Source organism: Girardinichthys multiradiatus, chromosome 9 (genome assembly GCF_021462225.1).
Source record: "Girardinichthys multiradiatus isolate DD_20200921_A chromosome 9, DD_fGirMul_XY1, whole genome shotgun sequence".
NCBI lineage: Eukaryota > Metazoa > Chordata > Actinopteri > Cyprinodontiformes > Goodeidae > Girardinichthys > Girardinichthys multiradiatus.
Window position 1 is genome coordinate 2,599,268 of NC_061802.1, and position 25,088 is coordinate 2,624,355.

Genomic DNA, 25,088 nt, shown 5'->3' on the forward strand with positions numbered 1-25,088 from the left:
CTGGCATTTTGGCATTTCCTTCTCCCCAGTCTTCCTCCAGACTCTGGCACCTTGATTTCCGAATGACATGCAGAATTTGCTTTCATCCGAAAAAAGTACTTTGGACCACTGAGCAACAGTCCAGTGCTGCTTCTCTGTAGCCCAGGTCAGGCGCTTCTGTCGCTGTTTCTGGTTCAAAAGTGGCTTGACCTGGGGAATGCGGCACCTGTAGCCCATTTCCTGCACACGCCTGTGCACGGTGGCTCTGGATGTTTCTACTCCAGACTCAGTCCACTGCTTCCGCAGGTCCCCCAAGGTCTGGAATCGGACCTTCTCCACAATCTTCCTCAGGGTCCAGTCACCTCTTCTCGTTGTGCAGCGTTTTCTGCCACACTTTTTCCTTCCCACAGACTTCCCACTGAGGTGCCTTGATACAGCACTCTGGGAACAGCCTATTCATTCAGAAATTTCTTTCTGTGTCTTACCTTCTTGCTTGAGGGTGTCAATAGTGGCCTTCTGGACAGCAGTCAGGTCGGCAGTCTTACCCATGATTGGGGTTTTGAGTGATGAACCAGGCTGGGAGTTTTAAAGGCCTCAGGAATCTTTTGCAGGTGTTTAGAGTTAACTCGTTGATTCAGATGATTAGGTTCATAGCTCGTTTAGAGACCCTTTTAATGATATGCTAATTTTGTGAGATAGGAATTTTGGGTTTTCATGAGCTGTATGCCAAAATCATCCGTATTAAGACAATAAAAGACCTGAAATATTTCAGTTAGTGTGCAATGAATCTAAAATATATAAATGTTAAATTTTCATCATGACATTATGGAAAATAATGAACTTTATCACAATATGCTAATATTTTGAGAAGGACCTGTAAATAAGAGAAAAGTTTAAGCTAACTGCATGTTGATTTCAGTCAGACAGTGAATAATATGAACTCTGACTAAATATTACAAACATCATTCACAAGACATTGTATAAATCTCTGAAGCATAAAGTAGGGGTAAAAATACCTCATTAAATACTTCACAGCTTCCTTATTAATGCCATGAGGGCAGGAATCAGACTCCTTTCATTGAAATTTAACATCCTGGTTCCATCATCAAAAAGTTAAATCAATGAATTGTACATTTTATCATCAGATCAGGAGCTGGAAGCTGTTTTTGTAACTTTGTTGCATCCTTACCATGCCTGGTAGAGAAGACTCAGGAACAGTGGTGGGATGACTCAGACGGTGGTGTACAGGCCAGTTGAAGGTCCACATTATAAGCTGTACAGAACAGAAGGTTCATATCTGGGTTTCACTCATCTCCACAACCCGATCTAGAACAAGCCACTGGAAACCATGAAGATATCAGAGTGAAACTTCAGCTCAACTTTAACTTGTTTAAAAAGTTATTAGATCTGACTGGACGACTCCCTGCGCCGCTACCAGAACTACTAGATCAGTTCTGGTGGACCTTCCACAAATTCCTTTGGTTCTTCTCAAACGTAAACCCCTTCTGGACTGGAGATAAGCTCATATTTACTTCCTTGTCAGAATTATGTAAAAATAATCTAAACTTTCCTAAAACGTTTACATTGAGGCATTTTTGGATCCACATCTCCTTCCAGGAGTTTTCTACGTATAGATAAGATACAAACGTCGTTTCTGTGAGGTTTCTCTCCTGTTTAGGCTTTAGCAGCAGTGAGGTCTGCTCCTGACGTTCAATCATCCTGTGAAGGTCAAAGCTGAAGGTCAGGAAGCCACTTTCAGCTGCAGAAAACCAAGGAACCCACAGATTTACATGACAGCCCTCCACCGTGCACACTTCCTTTATCTGGTTCTCCAAACGGACGCTGCTAAGGGAAATCAGGAGGCGGCTATGAAATCTGAGCTCCTGGTTTAGTCTTTTAATATTCAGACCAAGAAAATCCAACTGGATTAAATATTTAAACATTGAAGAAAAAAACAGAAAATCTGTTTAAAAAATCTTTATTCAGTCTGAGAAGGAAAAACATCTGAAACGTTCAGTCCAAGACAACTGACAGAGTTCCTCGTTACTTCACTGCAAATTAAAATACAAAAACTGTCCGACTGAAAACTGGGACGACTAAAAGACCAGAACCCAGGTCCTGTAACACTGCAGATCTGAGTTTAGACTTAAATTTAAACCCAACCTGGAAAATCTTCCTGAATGGTTGGAATTAAACGTTAAAAATATATACTATCCTAAAAGGTTTTTCTCCTGAAAACTGACCCGATCAGCAAACCGCTACAGGTTCTGTTGCTCCGGTTGACGAGTTTCCTCATATCGCTTCAGGGGAACCACATGCAGTAAAATCTAAAAATGTTTTATCAATAAGAACTAATTTTACTCCCATCCTGAACACCTGAGATACAGGCTGTCAAACTATAGCTTCTAAAGTCCTGATCCAGGATTTATTTCTTAGTTTGTTTCTGAAACCTCAGGGTTGGAGAGAAATGAATTTGGTTTAATAACCTCAGACAGAAACATCTCAGCAGCCAGAGGGAATCCCTGTCTGGATGTGATCTGGATCTCATGCAGACGGACCAGTGAGGAGATGTACATTACTCTGCAAGAAGCTGGCATGTCCCGAACGGCCACCAGAGGGCAGAAAAGTGAGACTGGGTTCTGATGTTTCCGTTCAGGCTGGTTCCACTCGAAGGTTTCATCATCTCCTGATTGTTGGAAAATCAGCAGACATTTTCCAATCGTTCCGTAAAAATCACGACATGACGAGTAAGAAGACATTCATGTTCTCCTTTCTGGAAGAACTTCCTCAGCTCATCCTGAAGCTCAGGTCAAACCACTAACGGCACTAATTTGAAGTTCTGAATCTGTTCTGAAGCTGTTAAATACAGGTCCAGTTAAAGTTCTGCTGAAATCAGACATGTTAGTAGAAAACAAACAGAAGTGTTTCATGTTTGGTCGTTTGGATCAAAATGTTTCTGCGCTTTAAAACTTTAATCGTTTGAAATGTTGACTAAAAAATGTTCTGACAATGAAAAGTTCTACGTGTTAAAAAGCAAACAGAACTCTAAAACCAGAGGCTTCATAAGTTTGGGTTCTGCTCCATAACGACCCAGTTCAAACTGGGTTTAGTGTCATGAACAAGTAACGCGGACCATGTTTGGGTTCTGCTCCATTTCAAGCTGGATTTCGGATCATGTCTCTGACCATCAACAAACTGTTCTGAGATCCGAGGTTTCTGGAAACTCAGTTTCCCAGCAGGAATCCTCATGTTTGAATTCATCACTGAGGGAGTTCTGGTTGGTTCTCCGGATCATCTGTCTGCTGTGTGACGGATCAGGCAGATGTTTGGATCCTCGGCTCTACATCTGCTCCACCGGCGCCCCCTCCTCTTTGGGTGGGGGCTCTAGGTGGATGGGGGTGACAGCAGCCGGTTTCTTCACACTGTCGAGGAGAAACGAGACACACGGATCAAATACGGATTTAACTGAGGCGGAACAACTTGCATCCTGGTTCATGTTCTGGTCCTGACTCTTCCCCTCAACATGCAAATCAACTCCTGTAATAAACTGTGATGTTTGCCTTAAATTAAACCTGCCTGAAAACAGTCAGGTTTTATTCCTCCATGTCTGACTCACATTTGAACCTTTCTGTGGAGGAGAAGAAGAGTCTGCCCTCGTCTTTAGCAGGTGGTCCTGCTAAGGTTCTAGGACCTCTGCAGGGCTTCCAACACCATGGAGCAGGTCCTATTAAAGTAAGAACTTCTCAGTGGAATGTCTCAACGTGTTGAAACATGCTTCCGCCAACAGAGCTCAGCCAGTAGAAGCTGAAGGCATCTCCTTCAGCTTTCTTCGTTTAGCCTAAGGTGTTCCTCAGGGATCAGGTCTGTGGCCACTCTTATTCAGTTCTATGCTTATGCCGACGATACTGTGAAATACAGGGGTTGGACAATGAAAGTGAAACACCTGGTTTTAGACCACAATAACTTATTAGTATGGTGTAGGACCTCCTTTTGCGGCCAATACAGCGTCAATTCGTCTTGGGAATGACATATACAAGTCCTGCACAGTGGTCAGAGGGATTTTAAGCCATTCTTCTTGCAGGATAGTGGCCAGGTCACTACGTGATACTGGTGGAGGAAAACGTTTCCTGACTCGCTCCTCCAAAACACCCCAAAGTGGCTCAATAATATTTAGATCTGGTGACTGTGCAGGCCATGGGAGATGTTCAACTTCACTTTCATGTTCATCAAACCAATCTTTCACCAGTCTTGCTGTGTGTATTGGTGCATTGTCATCCTGATACACGGCACCGCCTTCAGGATACAATGTTTGAACCATTGGATGCACATGGTCCTCAAGAATGGTTCGGTAGTCCTTGGCAGTGATGTGGCCATCTAGCACAAGTATTGGGCCAAGGGAATGCCATGATATGGCAGCCCAAACCATCACTGATCCACCCCCATGCTTCACTCTGGGCATGCAACAGTCTGGGTGGTACGCTTCTTTGGGGCTTCTCCACACCGTAACTCTCCCGGATGTGGGGAAAACAGTAAAGGTGGACTCATCAGAGAACAATACATGTTTCACATTGTCCACAGCCCAAGATTTGCGCTCCTTGCACCATTGAAACCGACGTTTGGCATCGGCATGAGCGACCAAAGGTTTGGCTATAGCAGCCCGGCCGTGTATATTGACCCTGTGGAGCTCCTGACGGACAGTTCTGGTGGAAACAGGAGAGTTGAGGTGTACATTTAATTCTGCCGTGATTTGGGCAGCCGTGGTTTTATGTTTTTTGGATACAATCCAGGTTAGCACCAGAACATCCCTTTCAGACAGCTTCCTCTTGCGTCCACAGTTAATCCTGTTGGATGTGGTTCGTCCTTCTTGGTGGTATGCTGACATTACCCTGGATACCGTGGCTCTTGATACATCACAAAGACTTGCTGTCTTGGTCACAGATGTACCAGCAAGACGTGCACCAACAATTTGTCCTCTTTTGAACTCTAGTATGTCACCCATAATGTTGTGTGCATTTCAATATTTTGATCAAAACTGTGCTCTTACCCTGCTAATTGAACCTTCACACTCTGCTCTTACTGGTGCAATGTGCAATCAATGAAGACTGGCTACCAGGCTGGTCCAATTTAGCCAGGAAACCTCCCACACTAACATGACAGGTGTTTCAGTTTCATTGTCCAACACCTGTATTTCTGACAATAAAACATTAATAATTTAATCTGTCAGGGCTTGTATTGCTTTGTAATATTTTACGTTATATTTGGGTTTGTTCCGTTCTGAGAACTGTGATAAAACCTGCTGCTGGATTCCTGAGTTCATCTAAAGTTTCATGTCTACATGAATCAGAAGGTTCCTGAAACATCTAGTCCGTTGTCCTTTAATCAGACCGTTATTTAGGATAACATGTGAGGAGAATCTGAATTTTAAAAGCTGTTGTAGAAGTTTTGTTTTTTAATTCCTCTCCTTAAATTTGCAATAATGGATTTTGAGTTTTTTCAAAATGTGACGCATTAAAAAAAACTAAACGAAGTCTAATTTAAACTTTGATGTTTTAAAATCTCACAAGGAAAAATCTGCTCATATTCAGTTAACTAATGCAATGTGCTGACCTTCTGCTGACCCCAGGAAGAATCAACCAGAATCAATCAGTCCAGTTCCTGACCGTGTTCAGGCCTGAAATAAGAAACCTCTCATCTCCAGCAGATGAACAGAACCTGGAGAACCGGTCGTTAAAAAGCAGGACAAAGATCCTTCAGTGATGAAGACTCTGACTGTTAGTGAGTTAAATCCAAGGAATGACCCGAGGGGAGGGTTGGAAGCTGTAACTAACCGTGTTCCTCATCAGGACATATTCTGGAGTGACTCACTCGCCTGCTGGTCTGGTTCTGATTCTGGTTTGGGAATGCTCTGTGCAATGAATGGAAATCCTAACATGGACCTCCGAAGAATTTCAAGCAGAACCGAGAAGCTGGAATCACAGGGAACGCCAGGATAAAGACGATATTCTCACCATGCAACAACTCTGTGATTATTGGTCTGAAACTGAAACCCCATAATATCCGTAACTATGGAAACAAAATGTCTGGGAAGAGTTAAGCAGCAGGAAAATCTGTTTATATTTGGTCCCGGCAGACCGACGCACAAACAAAGGAGGTTTATGGAGTTTAAACAGCTTTTCCTTACAAATAGAGTCTTCCTTCCCCCATGTGGGCAGCAGCAGGAAGCACAGATTCTGGTTGTTTCTTCCAATCTAAGCGTTACTCACGAGTACGGAGAGATCGGCACGGCTACGACCAAGACATGGTTCCTTTTCCTGAAGAGCCGCCAGAGTCCTCGGTGATATCCTCGAACATCCAGGTCCCAAACATGCAGGCACTGCCGGACAACACGGATACATCATGTCCTTCACCAGGGAAACATCCCATGACCCACCCAGGATGATGGCGGAGAGTCTACCTTAGCCAGCTCGGTCCAGGTGGACGTGTCCAGCTCAGACTCCATCTTTATGAACATGACGTAGGTCTTCCCCTCAGTGTCCGGAACAAACGAGTCCTCGCAGGGATTCTTTGAGTGGTCTAGCAGCTCTGCCTCTCTGGATCAGGGACAAACACATCCGGAACACCGTGGGAATGTTTAACAGACATTAAAACCGGAGTGAGGTCCGAGACTCTGCAGCGAAACCCACCTCAGAAGCTTCTGGACCTCCGCTTCGTACGAGTCTTTCCTCAAACTGGGAAGCAGAGAAACAGGAAACCCATCAGAGATACTGCAGAGTTCCAACAAACAGCATCCAGCTGCTGCACGCACCTGTCCACGTTCCTCAGCTGCACGTTGGGAATCGTGTTGAACTTGTGCTTCTTGAAATACACTTCCTGCAGGAAGAAGAAGAAAACTGGATCCATAAAACCCATCTGGTCTTTACAAAGAGTGGAAACATTTCAACTTCTGCTTTCTGTTAAATCAGGTCGTTAGTGTTGGTTTAAAGTTGGATAAAAACTTGGACAAAGGTCATAAAGGTCAAGAGAAGTGCAGTAGAGTAGGAAAAGGTATGAAAACTTTCCAATCGTGTGTGTGTGTGTGTGTGTGTGTGATGGTTCTGTAAAAACCATCCTTCAGGTCTCACGTGGAAATATCCGTTCATGTTGAGGCCGATGATGCCGAAGTGGTAGGAGCGCGACACGTCGGGAATGATGCACTCTCTGCTTCTCCTCTGCTCCGGCATTCTCATCCACATGTCCCAATCCCAGAGCTGCAGCAGCAGCAGGAGAGACGTCACAGGGTTTAAATGTGTGCAGAAAATAAAGACGTTTTCCTTCAAATCAAGCTAAAATGTTCTTTATTGTTTCTCTACTCCTAAGATTTTATTTAATCTCAGCAGAGATTTTAACACAGTTTCTCCAACATCTACTGGAGACTTTGGGAAAGCTGTTAAGAAAATGTATTAATAAATCTGCAGTCTGGCTGAGTTTTTAAATATCGCTTTTATGATTTATAAATTTAAATTCAAACTAAATTAATATATTTAAATATTTTAGTTTATTCTAAAAATGTTTCTGAAGAGCTTCCACTTCCTGAGCGACTGACCTTCTCAGGGGTCGGCCATTTTGGCTCCAGCTCGTCCTTGTAGATGCTCTTCTTCAGCACCCAGCCCAGACCCGGCATGCTCTCCACCCTGTAGAGGAGGCCGGGGTCCTCGGCCGTGTGCTCGTAGCCCTGCTCACAAACAGACAGTCAGGACATCCGGACCATGAATGGAGATCAGTCCATCTCCACCTGCCTGATCACCAGGACCGGTCTCTGATAGTCAAAATCATTTAGTCCAACCTGATGCTGCTCTGTCTCATTTTTCCTTCTGGAATACTTAGGGACAGATCCAGAATTAAAAAAAGAGAGTCTGGTCATTTAATTACTTTTAAATCTGGTACCAAAAAAAGAAAATTCTCCTCTTCATATGTTCAGTTTCAGGCTCTGATCCACAACGCGCCAGAGGACAGAATTTGATTATTTTACTGGTCGCCTTCTGAAACTGTGAGAAAGCCTGAACATCTACAACTCTACTTCAGCCTTTCTCCAGAACCAACAGGTTAACCTGCCGGTTCTGACTTCACATGCAGAGTCAGAACATGTGCACAAAGCATTGGGTCGAGACTCACCTGATCGTTCCAGGCCGAGATGCAGTATAGGCTGTCGTCCTGATCCAACAGGTGGATGGTCTGACTCAGGAAGCTGTTGGGAAACGTACACGGATCAGACAGGACCCAGACTGGACCCAGACAGATCCCGGACTGGACCCAGACAAGGAGACACGGGGACATGGTGGACAGGGATGAATCTGGGAAACCTGGAATGTTTTTACTTTGATGGGACGACCAACACAAAGTCAGCGTTAATATGATGAAGGAAGCGATTCATGGGTTAACACCTTCATAAATGAAAAACTGAAAAGTGTGGCATGTATTTTTTGAATGCAGCTCCCAAGTCAGAACCTTATAGAACCGCTTCTGGCTGCAAGTCTTTTTGGGGTTTTGTTTCTTCTAGGCTGGATCTGTTGCCCATTCTGTGTGAAATAGTTTAGCTTGACACGATGGAGAACACCTGTGGACAGATGCCCAGTTGGATTTAGGTCTGGACTTTGACTAGGCCATTCTTACTCATGAATATGTTTTGGTCTAATCCATCTTTTAGTAGCTCTGGCTGTATGTTTAGGCTGGTTGTCCTGGTAGAAGGAGAATCTCCACCTCGGTGTCAGTTCTCCTGCAGCCTCTAACAGGTTTTCTTCCAGGATGGTCCTGGATTTATCTCCTTCCATCTTCTCGTCATCTCTGCAGTGTTATTTTATGCTTTGCATATTCTGTTTCTCTTTTAGGCCAAAAGGTTTACGTTTGGTCTCCTCTGAGCAGAGGACGTTCTTCCAGATGTTTGCTGAGTCTCCTCTGACTTGTAGCAAAACTGCAAACAGGTCTTAGTGTGGCTTTCTTTAAGTTCAGATTTGTAAGGTAGGTCCATCTTCTCTCCATGTTCAGATGACGGATTGAACAGAGCTCTGAGAGATGTTCAGAGCTTGGGATATTGCTGTAGAACCTAACCCTGCTTTAAACTGAACCAGAACTTCCTTCCTGACTTGTCTGCTGTGTTCCTTGGTCTTCATTATGCTGGTTGTTCTCTAATGTTCTCCAACAAACCTCTGAGGAGTTTGAATACTTTTGCAAACCACTGTACAGATTAACTACAGAACAGAAGCTTTAGAGGAAGTTCTGGTTTCTGAAAGCCTGAAGAGCAATCAGGAAGCAGGAGAAGATCATTGTCCATCTGAGGTTGGTCCTTCAATTAGAACCTACAGCTTTTTCCGCCACGAACAGCATTCAACAAAGGAAGTCTGGAGAGAAGAGCAGAACTGCTGGGGATATGCTGCCCCCTAGTGGACATTCCTCAGAACAGAGACGCTGATGTTTACAGGTTGGAAACACAGTTGGTGTTTCAGTTGAACCGGGTCCTTCAGGGAGTCCATGTCACTGAGCAGAACCTGAGGAGCATGAAGACTTTCCCACCTTCTCCATCTCCTCACCTGAAGAAGTCCACAGAGATATCCAGGTCCTCCTCCAGAACGATGGCAAAGCCAGCATCCTGTTCAAGGACAGAAAACGTTCTGTCATGAGATCGGACCTCTGCAGAACCAGAAACGCATGTTGATGCTGAGACTTACAGGGTGAAGGTTGAAGGTGGCCGTCAGACTTGCTTTGTAGTGCTGAAACCAACAGAAAATGGGCTGTTACAGAATCAGAACCAGTACAAGCTGCTTGGAGCTGGGAGTTCTGGTTTACCTGGGACACGCGGGCGTTCTTGATGCTGATGGGCGTGTGCTGAACGCCCTTTAGTCCAAACAGCTCCACCACGTCCATTGGCTCCTGGATCAAACACATAGCAATGATTTAGTGTGTTGCTCCTCCTGCTTCTGCTGCTACATGATGTTTGATCTACAGGATCAGAAGGACAGGAAGGAGAACCGACCTGCAGACAGACTGATCCGACACACAATATCACAGAATACAAACACAGGTCCAAATAAACCTATGGAACGCTGCACAACAAGACAAACAGAGGAAAGATACGGTCCTCTAAACCTACGAGAACTTTCTGAAGCTGAGAGTAGATTCAGTCAGGTCAGAGGTAACTTCAGGATCTGATGATGAAGCTGAGCATTAGTACCTCATAGTATCCATCGATGAAGACGGTGATCATCTGCGGGTTGACTCCATGAGCCGAGAGGAGCGATCGCAGCATCCTGAAAACAGACGACAGGAACGTTCAGTTCCGGTTTTCTTCAGGAAAACAGCGTTTAATGAAGAAGAAACAAGCTTTTACTTCTCCTCATGTTGAACCAACAGTAACCTGAGAACTGCTCCAGAACCATCTACAGTTAATGTTTGATTTTGGATTATTCTGGAGGTTTTCCACAGTTCCAACAGTCGGAATGACTAAATATTCCTGTGACCGAGTTTTAGATCCCTGGAGGAAGGATTTATGGTCGGACACCACATGGATGCTTCTAAAGGCTCCTGAGGAACCAGAAGGTGAGGCTGGAGGACAGATCCTGACAGCATCAGGAACGGTTTCTAGAAAACCAAACTGAGCAGATATGGGAAAGTTTAGGAGGAGCTACAGGAGCTTTGGGAATGATGCACAGCAGAAATCTGTGGGAACGTGCTGAAAGTTCTCTAGAACTTCTCTAGACTGTTGAGAATAAAAGCAGACTAATAATATGAGGATGACGTTGATCTGTGTCCTTCAGAAGGATTTGTGGTTGCAGTCAATCACCTGACAGAACCTGACCTTCCCACTTATACTCAGGAGGTCCTTCCAGAAAATCCTGGAGTTTTCAAAACCCATCAGTGAAAATCTAAAGTTTCTCCTGCTGTCTCCTCACTGTGTCGACCTAATTCAAACTGGATCAAACAGGTTCTGAAGCTCGGTCTGCATCTCACCGGTACAGGTAGTTGGGTCGGTTCCCGGCGATGACGGCCACCGGAACGTTGAAGACGTTATTGTTGGGAAGCTGGAAGCAGAGAAGAAAAGCATCAGAACCATGAATCGCTCAGAGGGGTGGTCCATATTTCTGCTTGTGCTTCAGAACTCAGATCCAGCTGTGGTCAGTTACAGTGAGCATGAACATCTGAAGGTGGCGCTGCAGAGCTGCAGCCAAAGTCCAGATTTAACTGGAGGTTAGACTATGATTTATGGTAGCAAAACATCAATGTAGCACCAGGCTGAGTCTGCAGAGCCAACAGACAGCTGACGATTCAAACTGTCTGAGCCAGGAGCACAGAGAAGCCAGTCCTAAGACACACTGGAGAACATCAACATCTGATGAAGAACCGAGCCTTCAACTTTCTGCCATGCAATAAATGCATCCTGAGTTCCTGCAGCTTTTCTGTAGAAAGGAACCAGCTGATGTTGACTGTACAGGACCAACAGGTCCGGAGGTCTGCAGAACGCCATTAGAACTGTTGTTTTCTGACCAGCCTAAATGTTGCTGCAGGTCAAGCTTTAAGCCAGCAGGTGGCAGTGTCATACAACTTAACATGACTAAAACTTACATTTTTGTGAACTCATTTAAACATTTCAGAGCCTAAAACCCAGACTAACATCTATATGTGCTGATCTAGTGAGTATAACCGGGTTACATGTTCCTGCAGAGAGCTGCTGAGGAACCAAACATCAGGATCTCAGACTCAGCCGAGCATCTTACAGGATCGGGGTTGAACTCGATGGGCGCCGGGTCCTTGCAGCTGCAGATGCTCCCGTATCCTTCCACTTTGCTGCAGAACAACTTCCTCCTCCTGTTGAGCTCCGTGTCGGCCCAGTGGCACTCCGCCTCTGCAGGACGGTGGGATGGAGAAGATAGATCAGGAGGACGTGACTTTACGGAGAAACGGCTTATTTTCAATTGAAAGGTTTCTGCCTCAGTTAAATATTCCAGTTTCCCGTGGATAAAATATTTTTCTCCGTCTCTGAAACCGTCTGAGTTTGAACAGATGATAAAACAGGGTTACAGCAGAGCGTGGAGTCTGGACGTAAAGGAATATCCCAACACTTTACGAACATCAACATGACATCAACAACGTTTTTCCAGCTCAGATACCTTCAGCAGCGGTGAGCTGCACTTCGGTCTTCAGCAGAACCGGATCGCCCCACGTGGACAGAGCCGGAGACTTGGAGTGCTTCTCTCCGCACACTGGACCTGAAAAACACGGAATAAAGATTCTACCCTGGCGTCCTGAAGACATGAAGTGATGGATCACATGGATCAGATCGGTTCTTCCTCTGAAGAGGAAACCAACCTGGTCCAACTTCCCCCCAGGTAGTTGGGGAATCTGGTTTCAGCCCAGAAGTGTTTGTCTCAAACCAGAACTTTTTTAAAAGCAACTTATTTTAGGTTGTTTTGGGTCCAAACATCAGTTTGAACTTCGGAGACAAAATAAAGCATCTCCACTGGATCAGCTGTTCCTCCATCTCCCATCGGAACAAAAAACCGTGGACTTCGCTGCAGCGCCGAGTGCTTTAGAGGTAAAAACTGAATGCTTAACAAACTGAAAATGACGTCTGTTTTTAATGCTTCTTCAACGATGAACCAGAAAATGTTTCTAACTTCTAGTTGGAGACAGGAAAAGAAAAAATTCCAGTCTGAGACGGGGAATCTGGGATCGGCATTCAGCGTTACACAAACCAGATGATTTCTGTGCATCTGGGCCTCAGACTGGACCCAGAGACCCAGATAGGAACATCCAACCCGACGGAGTCAGTCTATGCTCAACGTTGGCTTGTTGATGCAAACAGCATAAAGTGTCCAGCTCGTGTATCTTGAAATTAATTTAGATTTTTTCATCCATTCGATGATCAAAATGTACATTTTTTTTAATTATTATAATTGCAAATTTATTTATATTTATTTTGTCCATTCTTTGATGTTTCTCCAGAATGATTTATTGTCTTTTAGCAGGTAGATATTTTTTCATGTACTTTTTGATCGATCTAAAGGATGAGGAACAAACAAGAAAAATGGATCAGAACCAAAATTGCAGACGTCGACCCGCCGTGGCTCAGATACAGCCAGAACATTTCAGTTTGCATAGATGGAAAGAATTTATGGAATTTAAGTTGTTAAAAATCAGAAAATTCATGAGATTTTGATATAAAAAGTGAGAAAACTTAATCATTGCATTCATACGTCATACATGATGATATGACGCAATGGTTGCCATACCCTCACCACTCACTCTCCACCACCGCTGCTGCATCATCACTGATGACCTGAAACTTTTGCACACTACAGATCCAAAGTAAGCAGGTGAGGTTTCAGCCTGCATCAGACCACCATGAGCAACCAGGCTGTTACTGTGAGAAGCTCTGGATCGGATCTCAACCAACCCATGTGCTGTTCTGTCAAATAACTGGCTCCTGGACGGGTCGTCTGCCTGCCTGGACCCATGAGCAATCATTTACCAGGAAGTTTCCCCTTCAAACCCCGAGTGAATCTGACCTCCTTTCTTCACCACCAGGGTCCACATGTCTCTCCAGCTCAGGTTCAGGGATGCCTGGCTGCCCAGGCTCTTCAGGAGGTTCTTGGCAGCGTCCTTCAGGTGGAACGTCCCCTCGTCCTGCAGAACAGAACCCAACCGGTAAACGGAACCAAACTCAAACAGCTGGATGGCCCTCTGAAACCAAACCGACACACCCACCTTTATGGTGAAGATGAGGATCCGACCACGAGTCACCATGTTGAGGAAGAGGATCATGGCTTCGTCCTCGTGAGGGGAGTAGGTGTCAAAAATCCTCTTGGCCATCACGTGACCCTGAAACGATAAAAGCAGAGCAGTCAGAACCTCCTGAGAGCGGAAACATTGGATCCAAATCAAAGCTTTGAGTTCGGATCAGTTACAGGAACACGCAGAATTTAAACAGGTGATCCGTGAAGCTGTTATCATGCAGGGGATGGGATTGGATCTATGGAGAAAACAGTGGATGCTCACAGTGGCCTGGTTCAGAACAATCACATGGATCCCTCGGCCCTGTTCCTGCATGTCGTCCTCCAGAACCTGCCGGCGGGACAGAAACAACCCGTTTAATGATGTGATGAAACAGGTCAGGTAGGAAGAGTAAAGAAGCACAAGAACAAACGATGAAGCTGCGTTTTTCCAGATGGAGATGATTGTTTTCCCCCAGGAAGTTGCTCCATAGATGCAGCTGCTGCCATCTACAACTCGGCCACTAGATGGCAGCATCTGCTCTAAAACGAGATAAATAGAGGAACTCTCGGAGGAAATGCTCAGAAAATCAGTTATTTCCATTTCATTACTATCAACCTTTAAATTATAATCTATTACTGAACTTATTAAAGAATCAACTGCTTTTATTTACTGAGATTTACTTTATGGAACTTCATGACCCAAAGAAGCTGAACCAGCAGCCTCACAAAGAGTCCTGTTAGCCTCCAAAACATCTGCAGACTTCATGTGTGTAGAGACACGTCGAGGTCAGAAGAGCAGAACCAACAGCACCTTCTGAGGTCCAAGCTGAGATTAACTCACCATAGATCCTAACCTCTATCCAAGCTCTGATGTTTTACCTCCATACTACAGAAACGCTGTTGCAGATCAGGTTTAGGTGCTTTATATAATCCATGTCGGCTGGTGGCACCATTGTCTTACAGCAAGAAGGTCCTGGGTACGAACCCCAGCCATGGTCTTTCTGCATGTTCTCCCCGTGCGTGCATGGTTCTGTCCAGGTACTCCAGCTTCCTCCCACAGTCCAAAAACCTGACTGTTAGGTTAAATGGTCTCTAAGGTGTCCTTATGAGTGTGTGTGTACATGGCTGTGTGTCTATGTGTGTCTCTGCGTCACGCTGTAAAGGACTGGCCACCTGTCCAGGGTGTCCTCACAGGTAAAATCAGCATTCCTCTGCAGACGCTTAAAACTTGGACCCAAATTAAAACCAGAACCTGAATAAACTGGGAATGGTAGTTTTATAAAGCTACAGCAGGTTTCTCACCGTGGTGCCGTCCACAGCCACGTAGACCTTAGAGCGGCTCGAGTACACCTCGATGTCCAGAACTTTGCGTCCGCTGGCCGGCCTGCGAGGAGTCTCCATGTTGGGAATCACATCCTCTACAGGAGCGTTGATAGATCAGAAGAATTACATCTTTACAGTGCAAAAAACAACGTGTACAACATGAAGCAAAGACATGAATAAATATGGAGTAATGGTAACTTTAGCTGAAATATTACACAGAACAAGTCCGTTAGCAGCATTCAGAACCCTGGGATCCACACAGGAACTTTGATTACAAACTCATTAGTGGCAGACGTTTCCTCCCAGGAAGTGTTGGAGGGAAAACTAAAACCAGAGTTACTGGGAAGATGATTTCATTTCCTTTAACCTTCTTTTCATTACAGACTTTGAAGCTTCAATATTGAACTTTTAAACTTCACTGACAGTCTTAATATCTTCTATTCCTGCACATAAAACTTCAACTTATTTCAGGAAAACATGCAACTACTCAGGGTTCAGCGTGTGTGAGAAAATCACCGAAGTGATTTAAAACCATTTTCCTCAGGAGGACTGAAGAGATTTTTCCCTCTGAAGAGCAAATGAAACACTGAAAGATTATGGAGGAATTTTAGGAAGTTTAGAAACTAGTCATGTTGTCATTTTAGATGTAATAGAGCCAAAAACACAATAATTTGCCAATAATATAATAACGCTTTTGAGCCAATGACATAGTGAGTTATGTTATTGACCTGCAGCTGATAAATTAATAACACAAATTCTTTTTGAGGGTTTTCATGCAGATTGCTCATTAAAAAACTGCCACAATTATCTTGATTTATTTAAGGATCCAAATCAGACAGAACTTTCTCCTTATTTACGGTTGAAGAATAAACCTTGTTGTATTAAATCTTTATTTACTGTTGATAATTTCAGGTATTAATAATGATCTGTAATCACTACAAGATGCCGTCTGGAAGAGAACAGTAGAGCCTCTGCATCCAAAAACGTCACCTAGCAACAGCTGACACAACCACAAAGTCCAGCAATACAATACAGAGCTACAAAGTGGGATCAAATCTGGAGCAAACCAGAACAAGATCGAAACAAAACCAGGAAGCCATCCAGATTCCCAGGATTCAAACCAGACTGTAAAGACAGGAAGTCTTATGCTCAATTTATGTCCAGATGCAGGGTTCAGTCCTGGCTCAAGACATCTGGGAAGCAACGTCTTAGGATGCAAAAGTAGATTATGTTTAGAAGGATCAGTATTCCAGATGTTAGGGTTACAGTTGATGAAACAAAAGCAGGAAACATGTTTGGTTGCAGAAATAAAATGATAAACCGGAAGCATTTTTCTCACCGTATTCCTGAGCTGGAGCGTCTTCATCAGCAGCTCTCCGGGTGTCCAGAATCAGCTTAATGTTGACGATGACGGTAACGAGGAGGAAGAGCATGGCACCGGCCTGTGGAAGGAAAACAGACGGTTTCTCTGCTGAAAACTCCAGTCACAGGACCAGGAAACCTTCCCATGGTTCTGTTTCTACTGGACCGCACCAGAGAAGGTTCCAGTACCGGAAGGTGGCTATATCTGCTGTATGGGTCCTATAGTCCAAACTACAAGAAAAACTCACATCCAACAGTCATGATTAAAAATAGTTTGTGACAAAATCATCTTTGCCCAGACTATTTTATTTCTTTAAATTTAGTTTGTGGTGAAAATCATCGCTGGGGACGTTAAACACGGCCAACTGTGGCTTAATGGGAGGAGTAGTGGTCTCGGGAAGTTGTGGGTTTGATTCCAGCTTCCTCCTGCCACATGAGCCCTGTGTTGAATGTTTTCCCTTCTCTCCACCCCACTTCCTGTCTGCCTACTGACAAAAAAAATGTAATAACTGACATATAAAGTTCCAGACTTGTTTCACAGTGAGGACCTGGAAGTAGGAAGGAGAATCTGGATCAATTTGACCTTTCAGTTTCGACCCCATTTCATCCCTTCTTTCTTCCGTTCAATATCTGGAAACAAACAATAACCATGTACAAATTCATCTCATAGTTCATATTTCATTGCATTGTCATGAATTACGGAGACAAACAGTCAGAAAAATGTATAATTTAATTTGCAGAACTAAACCCAGTTTCAAATAGAACCTGGACTGAGCGGTGAGGTGAGATGATGTTTAACGGTGCTGTCAGGCAGACACTAGTAACGCTCGTCTGTTTTACCTTCACTGTGATGTAAAACCTTTAAGATGTTCAGCTTGGAGTCCACCACAAATAACAATAAAGTGTCTGATCCACCCTGTGACTCCAGGGTCGCTGTGAGGCCACTGTACGACCCGACCCGTCCAGCTGTCTGTCAGTAAACCCCATGTAAAAGAATGACTCCGCCCCCAGGACGAGGGAAAGGTTAAAGGGGACATATCACACAAAGTCCATGTTTTTAGCCATTTATTTAATTAATCCATGTTGTTTGGTACTTGGAGTTTGTAGGAGAGCAGAAAAGCTGAATTTAGTCTCTCCAGGTGTTGAAGAGATATCTTTATATTCTGTTTGGGTCGTATTTTTCAGTTCGTTCGCTTTTCTCCATCTGTTACAACACAGTATTTGCTAAATAAGCTCTTGAACTTCCGGCTGATCTATTTCGCTTGTCCGCCATTTTATTTCTCGCTGCGATTTTGTAGTCCAAGCTCAAGTATGCCTACGCTGAGAGGGGGGGCTCATGTGACCGAACTTCAAGATGGCAGCAAAGTGGGATAGCTCCTAACTTTCCATTAAAACCCTTGTAAACACTGTGGATGTGGCTCGAAGAATACAGCATTGATATGTCAAAGGCTTCGTCTGTGAAACAAGTGTGAAATCTTTTCCCAAAGACGCAAGACAGGCGCTAAAACAACCACAACGAGCCCGACGTGCAGCACAGATGCTAACATGGCTAGCATCGATGTAAGATTGACGGGAATGGCAAACGCTCTGACTGCATTGGAGGGTAAAGGGTCGGAGGTTAAGCCAGATTAAACCAGGCGGCGCACATGGAGGAGGCTGAGGCCCGCATCGCAGAGGTAGAGAGCACACTCGAAACAACAGAAACATCGCTGGAATCAGCTACCAAAGAAATAAAACAATAATCCTATTTCTGGAGGCTAAAGCAGATGACCTGGAAAATGAGGGAAGACGAAAGAACCTGCAAACGAGAGGGAACCTCTCTTCGACTTTATTAACAACGTGCTACCGAAGTGGCTGGGGCTAACATCTGACAAGTCATTCATACTGGAGCGAATACATCGCACGCTGTCCCCTGGGAAACCAAACCAGAGTACAGCGATGCTGGTGCGCTTCCTATAGGTCCAGGGGAAAGAATTTGTATTCTGGGAAGCAAGGAAACAAGAAATTACATGAAATTATGGTGAGTAGACACTGTCTACAGTAAGGGGTTTTGGCAACTCCACGTTGACTAGTTGCTCCTCGATGATGTAGATCAACACACTCCAAATATTTTGTTGAAGGGAAGCATTTCTGATAAGGAAAGCTAAATGTTGTTCAGGACAAGTTCTGTTTGGTATGTGAGTGTAAGTATGAACCTGCATCCTCAATTCTATTATTGTTAACTTTATTTTAGTCTACAGCATTTCAAATCATCTGATGATGTCATATGGAGAACAACCAAGGACAACATTTTGAATGTCAACATTACAAGCTGGAATAAGGAAACTAACTGAAGTAAAATAGGTATTAAACAGACTAAAATATTTGAAATCTAGAATAGTTTTAATATGAGAATCACATCTGACAGCAACGGAGGCGCATATCTGGAGAGACTAAAGCTCGCAGGCGAACTTTTTCTCCACAAGGCCATTCCTGGTAGAGCTTGAAAGCTGGAAATCTGTCTGATACAAGAAGGTCAGAAGATTTATTCACCGATCGGAGACCACGCCGACACCCGGCCCAGGTGAAAAACCCACAGAGGTTTTATTTCCAAGGAGATGAGTTTCCTTCTTGTTGATTCAGTCGACTAAACGGTTCTTCATCTTTCCCCCTCCTGGACGGATGAGAAGTTACCGTTTGTTTTTTCTTAATTTGATCACAGACGCGTGATCCCTCCCCTCATTCTTCTTCAGACCTGATCCATCCTCAACCGGTGGAGAGAAGAAATCAACGTCAAACTAATTTTGCTCTTTTCATATTAAACCAGATAGTTGCATTTAGAGGTCTTTATTTTTAATAATAATTCAATTGAAACATGTTTGAAAATTAATGTCTGACTTTCATTTGTTCATTTTCATAGAATTTTTATTCATTATTACCTTTGTTAGATTCAAGTTATTTCTGTGGGTTTTTCTTTCATGAACTGAGGGGCACCAACAACTTTGTCCAGTTTCTGTCCCCTTTAAGGGAGGCTTTACAGAGCCCAGCGACCCTGAGCCTCATCAGTTTGACCCCATGACTCAAGGCGCTGACTCTGAGATACCTGAAGCTGTTGCTGCTGCGAAGGTGGAGGAACAACTCCAACTCCTGACTCGCTACAAGGATGTGTCTGAGTGAGATGGTTTTAAACCTGAACGCGGGTCTGTAACGTAGGAAAATTAAACCGCAGTAACCACCGTTCAACCCAAAGAGGACAGCAGTGATAAAAGCCTGACTTGAAATAAAAAGGTTGTCGGTTCGAACCCCTTAAATTCTACAATGTCTGCATCACATCCACACGGCACTCTAGCTGCTGCACTGAGCTCAATTATAGCTCAATGCTGATTATAATGACGTGAATATTCCTTCCATATTTCTATTAGGAAGACTGTCACCACACACTATGTGAAGTAGTTTAAATCTTTAAAACCATTCAGGACGCCACATAAAAAAACAGAAAATCATCTAGAAGCCACCATCGCCACAGAGTCTGCTTGAGGTTTTCTTCCCAACACTTATAATAATTACTATAGTATAAAGGAATCATGAGCTGAGGAGGCCAACGCTGCATTAGTGAGACACATCAGCGCGTCACTAATAGGTCGCACATTTATTAAATGAAAACACTTTCTATTCATAAATTCATGTTCACTTCCAGATGGGGCCCTTATAGCAGTATGGGTCCAGTCCATAGCTCTGATTACATTCAGAAATCGGCTCCTCGCTGCAAATTGAGCCTGAGTTTAGGGGAACTTTCTATATCAGAACATGTATATACGTATGTACATGTACCATGTAAGTATGTGTGTGTCTGTGTCCCTACATCTGTAAAATACTATCAGAGAAAAAAGTCAAAATTGACCAGTAAGTTAATTGTAGTTTATTATAACAGTAAACCTGATGCATTTGTGTTTTCATTATTATACAGAGAATGGTGTGAAGGACCCACGGATTGAACGTGCCATAGGGGTTTGTAAAAAGGCTACTGCTGCCTTTTCTTACAGTTGGAAAAAACGAAGAGAACTGAGTGAAGTACAGGCTGAGCTTGGTCTACCCCTGCATCAACTAATAACAGAGTCCCCAACTAGATGGGGTTCGCGTCAAAAAATGATACAGAGATTTCTGGAACAGGAAAAAGCGATAGTTCGTGTCTTGGGTTCAGACAAGAAAAGCCGGCATCTTGTGCCCACTTGGCAAGACATTGATGTTTTGGAATCTGTAAATAAGGCTGTTCGACCCCTCCAAGACTTTACTGATGCCCTGTCTGGTGAGGCATATGTCAGTGTTTCCTACATTAAACCGGTTCTCCATTTGTTTAAAACCAGTCTCCTACAGCCAGCGGAGGAAGACGCTGAGCTCACTAAAACAATAAAAATAAACATACAGCAGTACCTTAATGATAAATACAGCAACAATGTGCAGGATGAACTCTTAGACATGGCCTCACTAATGGATCCCAGGTTCCAGACAACCTACATTGACCCAGACAGGGTGGAACACATCAAAAAAAGGGCAGTCACTGAACTGATGTTTTTACCTGCTGAAACAAGTGCATCACACCAGCTAAGTGGTGCAGCTGTGCATATGTGCAAAGAAGAACAGGCTCCGTCCATTAAGAAAATGACTTCTTCAAAAAAAAATGTGCCAGTGCCATGTCCCCATGAATCAGAGACTGTGAAAATAGAAACTGAGCTGGCAAACCTACCTGTTGACCTCGGAGGTCGACCCAGACACCGATCCACTTCAGTGGTGGAAGCGCCATGAACCAAACTTTCCAAGACTCAGGAAACTGGCCAAGAAATATCTTTCTGTCCCTGCTACAAGTGCCCCATCAGAGAGGGTTTTTAGTGTGGGAGGGGGCATTGTTACATGCTACAGGGCATGCCTGAAGCCAGATGCAGTAGACAGGCTTGTTTTTCTTGCCAAAAATTTGTAGAAAAAACCTCAAAAGACAGCAAGTATGTCATATTGATTTTGCTGACTATGCAATGAATATATGTTTGAAAAGTAACTCTTTCATTTGGTTTACATACAGTCATAGAATAAAAATATTACATAACCCTTGATTTCTTGTTCATTGTTTTCTTCAAGTAATACACATTTAGAAAAAGAAATCAAGGATGATGTAATCTTTTCCATGATTGTATCAGGGATTTATTGAAATACTCTTTTGTATACATAAGCTATATTTTCTTAAAACTTTTGTGAAATCTAATGCAATTTTATTTTGCACTGTATTAGTCCCAAAAGGGGAAGATGTTTTGATAATGGCATACAGTGCTGACTTTCTGTTTAAGAAAATATACTGTCAAAATATTCTAAAGGGGAAACGTTTTTTACCCTAAGACAAGGCACTTTTATATATTCTTTTATTTTTTAAGCTAGTTGTTGAAGTTAAACAAGTGAAGTTAGGCTTGTTTTGAGATGTATACTCAAAACTGAGAAACTAGCTAATGTGTAATATCACAGGCATTTTTTGTTGTATTTTCAGGGTTAATGATGACAGGGTCTTCCATCTTGGTGAGGCCTGCATCTTGTTCTACAAACACGTTTAACGGCTTGTATTTAGTTGAGATTTGAAGTCAGGTCAACTTCCAGGTGGATGATTGTTTCTGAAAATAATTTCTCAAATTTGTTTTCATGAAATGAAAGAGGAAACTAAATCGATTAATCGGATTTGGTATAAAAAAAATCGGAGATTTTATTTTTAAGCCATATCGCCCAGCCCTACCACTGGGCTTTTAATCAGCTGCAGAGAACAGAACTCTTCAGAGAGCTCTGGTGCTGCAGAACATTTCACACACGTTTCATAATGGCCTAAGGAATTCTGCCAGCAGAACCAGAACCACACTTACTTGACAGAACTTCCGGAGGCTCCTCCTTTGGGTCAGACGGTACTTCCAGGTCAGGTACCAGCTCCTCTGCTGCCGCGGGATGAACGGCTTGGCCCGGGGGTTCGGGGTCCAGGTCTCCATCCCGGAGGATCCTCCACAAATCCACAAAGACCACCCCCAAACTGACCCACGGAGGGCCACCGTCACATGGTCACCTGGGAGATAGAAGGTCACGGAGAAAGTTTAGCTGACTGTACATGCAGAGGTACCGCTGCCGGTTCGGTTCTGATTAAAACTCGCGGTAAACTCACAGGCTCTTCCCAGATGCTGGTTCTGCTTGCTTCATTCCGAGTCAGCAGACAGACTTAGAAGAACCACTGAAACCCGCAGGAACCTGCAGCTACATGATGCTACCTATAGGCTCTGCTCTTCATCCTCTGTTTACTTCCGGTGGGTCGGCGCTCTGCTGCCCCCTGCTGGCTGGAGAATATAAAGGTGGATAAAGAGGGAAAAGCAGAAATGCTCAAATAAACAATCAAAAAATAATATAAATAAATTAAATTAGTATTGTACATTTTCCTGGAAGATTTTTTTGTTATACTTTAAAATGCTTCGTTTTCTCAAGTTTTCAGTTTTCACAAATCTGTCAGTTTAAAGTTCAAAAGAAGTGTAATGTTTTCCTAATGATAACATAACTTAAATTCATTTAATATTTTGGTATTTTAACATCTTTATGGAAATAATTTACTTTAAATTTACCTAAAAAAAACTTTTACATAACATAGAATTTATAGAAATATTATTTAAAAACACAGAATTATTGCAGTGACATTAAGTTAAGTCAAGACAGGTTTATTTATGAAGCGTTTTTCAGCAACAAGGCACTCAAAGCGCTGTAAATGAGGAAAAACATTACAATGATACAGAAAATAAAACACAGAAAAACAAATCAAATGACATTAATAATCCTTGGGAGTTTACTGGTAAGAGCTGGTTCTAATCCAATCTTTCTAATAGAGGTAATTAGCTCATTATTCCTCTGTGGTAAGGAATTCATCTTGTGCTAGAAGAAAAATGATAATATTAATCCTTGAGGTTGCTGGTATGAGGCAGCTGTGGTCGCATCATTCAAATAGTAACAGTCATGGCCGCTCACTGAAGTCTAAGTAGAGAAGCTGGGTCACTGGTAGGTCCAAACTTTTTAATACTAATAATGTTTGGTTTCACTGGTATGAAATAGTTGTAATACAATCCTTCTAAGAAATCAAAAAATCTCTGGTCATTGGTGTAAAAACAGCTTTAGTCCAAATTTTAATACTAATAATATTTGGCTTTTGCTGGTAATCCTTCTGAGAAATCTGAAAATCTATGAAAACTAATGAAATCACACATTTAGGTGAAGTAAGATAGGAGGAATAAAAATCATATTTCAGACTCTATTCTTAGCAGAATAGGGTTTGAAGTAGTACAAAAAACCTCAGCAGAGGTAAGCAACACACATAAGTAAAGTTTTATCAAGGATACGCTGGAATCTTGAGGGTGTAAATATATATAAGTCTGAGTGTGTTTGTAAGAATTAGACTGTCAACACTGATAGAAGCGCCATTGTCCTTGAGAAGAGAGGTGGAAGTTTTATCAATCGGCTGCATAGTCCTATCAGCACACAGCTGGTAGGGGAGTGCTGGGGAAGAGTGTCGTGTTTATATAACATCCAGGAGATATTTTGTTGATAGCCAGTTAGCAGAAGTTGCCAAGGCCACATTGGGGAACCAGATTTAGAAAAACAATAAATGTTGTGGTTCAGGCAGTTGTGAATTTCCAACCACCTTAAGAGTTTTACTGGTATGTCTCAATTGTGAATCCAAATAGCCAAATTTCTGGTATTTTCCGCAGATCTGGAGCGTACAACTTCTCCAAGATTATATCCTTTTACCTCTGAGTCCAACCGCTGCCAGGCTGCGATTCTGTTCAAGAATCGTGTCCAGCTTGTGATTCTGCTCTCTTAACATTTCAGTCTGAGTGTTGATCGCTCTACAGACTCCATCTAACATCGCAGGCAGCTTTGGGATGCTTTTAACAGTCGCCCACGTTTTGTGAATCACTCGATAAGCCAGGTAACCACCAACTCCAAAAAGCAGAAATCCTGTTATCAAAAGTCCAAATATGTACACATCTTCTACGTCCTCGACCGACATCGTAGTCAGGAACACAATCTTCCACTGCTGCCAAGAATCTTTTGTGTATCCAGAGAAGAACGTCCCGTCTGGACAAGAGTGTCTCCTTTACCCTGTCTTCCCGTTGAAGAAAATTTGATCAATTACGTTGAGAGACCAGCTGACTAAATCAATAATTTCAACATTTGGAGAATATGCAAAGAGAGGCTCTGAGAAAAACACAGACAAAAAGCAGAAGAAGAGATCAGCAGGGAAGGAGGGAGAGAAAACGTGTGTCTTCCACCGAGAACAAGAGAAAAAAGATAAGAGAGAGAGCTTATTACTGTAAGTTCATTTTAAAAGCAGTCAGTATTTGAGGAAATATAGTAAATCTATACATACATTTTAAATAGTTGTTTTTATAAAGAAAGCTGAAATATTCCCTTAAAAGATTTTGTTTTTTTTAAAACATCAGTTATCAGATATGTCAAGAATTTCTGTGATAAACTATACTAATAAAAATTCTAACTTAGCAGAAAATATCTGTTAGGGAGGTTTGTTTTTACAGTGTTGGTGTCTGTGAGCTCATCTCAGATGAACTCACAGACTTTATTAGTGTAATATGAGGCATTAAAGCCATCATTATTAATCATTCATAATAAACAGATTTAATGTCT

General features: G+C 43.0%; 1 protein-coding gene across 1 annotated transcript; it reads right to left on the bottom strand.

Annotated features, from left to right (window-relative positions):
- Positions 1-1,941: 1,941 nt before the first annotated feature.
- pomgnt1 (protein O-linked mannose N-acetylglucosaminyltransferase 1 (beta 1,2-)) lies at positions 1,942-22,728 on the bottom strand. The gene is made up of 22 exons (XM_047374759.1): positions 22,570-22,728; positions 22,280-22,473; positions 16,384-16,486; positions 15,024-15,139; positions 14,005-14,070; positions 13,714-13,827; positions 13,515-13,632; positions 12,117-12,215; positions 11,724-11,851; positions 10,960-11,030; positions 10,184-10,259; positions 9,799-9,882; positions 9,681-9,722; positions 9,543-9,601; positions 8,131-8,203; positions 7,562-7,690; positions 7,101-7,226; positions 6,785-6,849; positions 6,663-6,707; positions 6,434-6,569; positions 6,243-6,352; positions 1,942-3,401 (listed from the first exon to the last, which is right to left on the bottom strand). Exons 2-22 carry the CDS (start codon positions 22,397-22,399, stop codon positions 3,320-3,322), a joined length of 1,962 nt encoding a protein of 653 aa, XP_047230715.1. The 5' UTR covers positions 22,400-22,473; positions 22,570-22,728; the 3' UTR covers positions 1,942-3,319.
- Between the last annotated feature and the right edge of the window lie 2,360 nt (positions 22,729-25,088).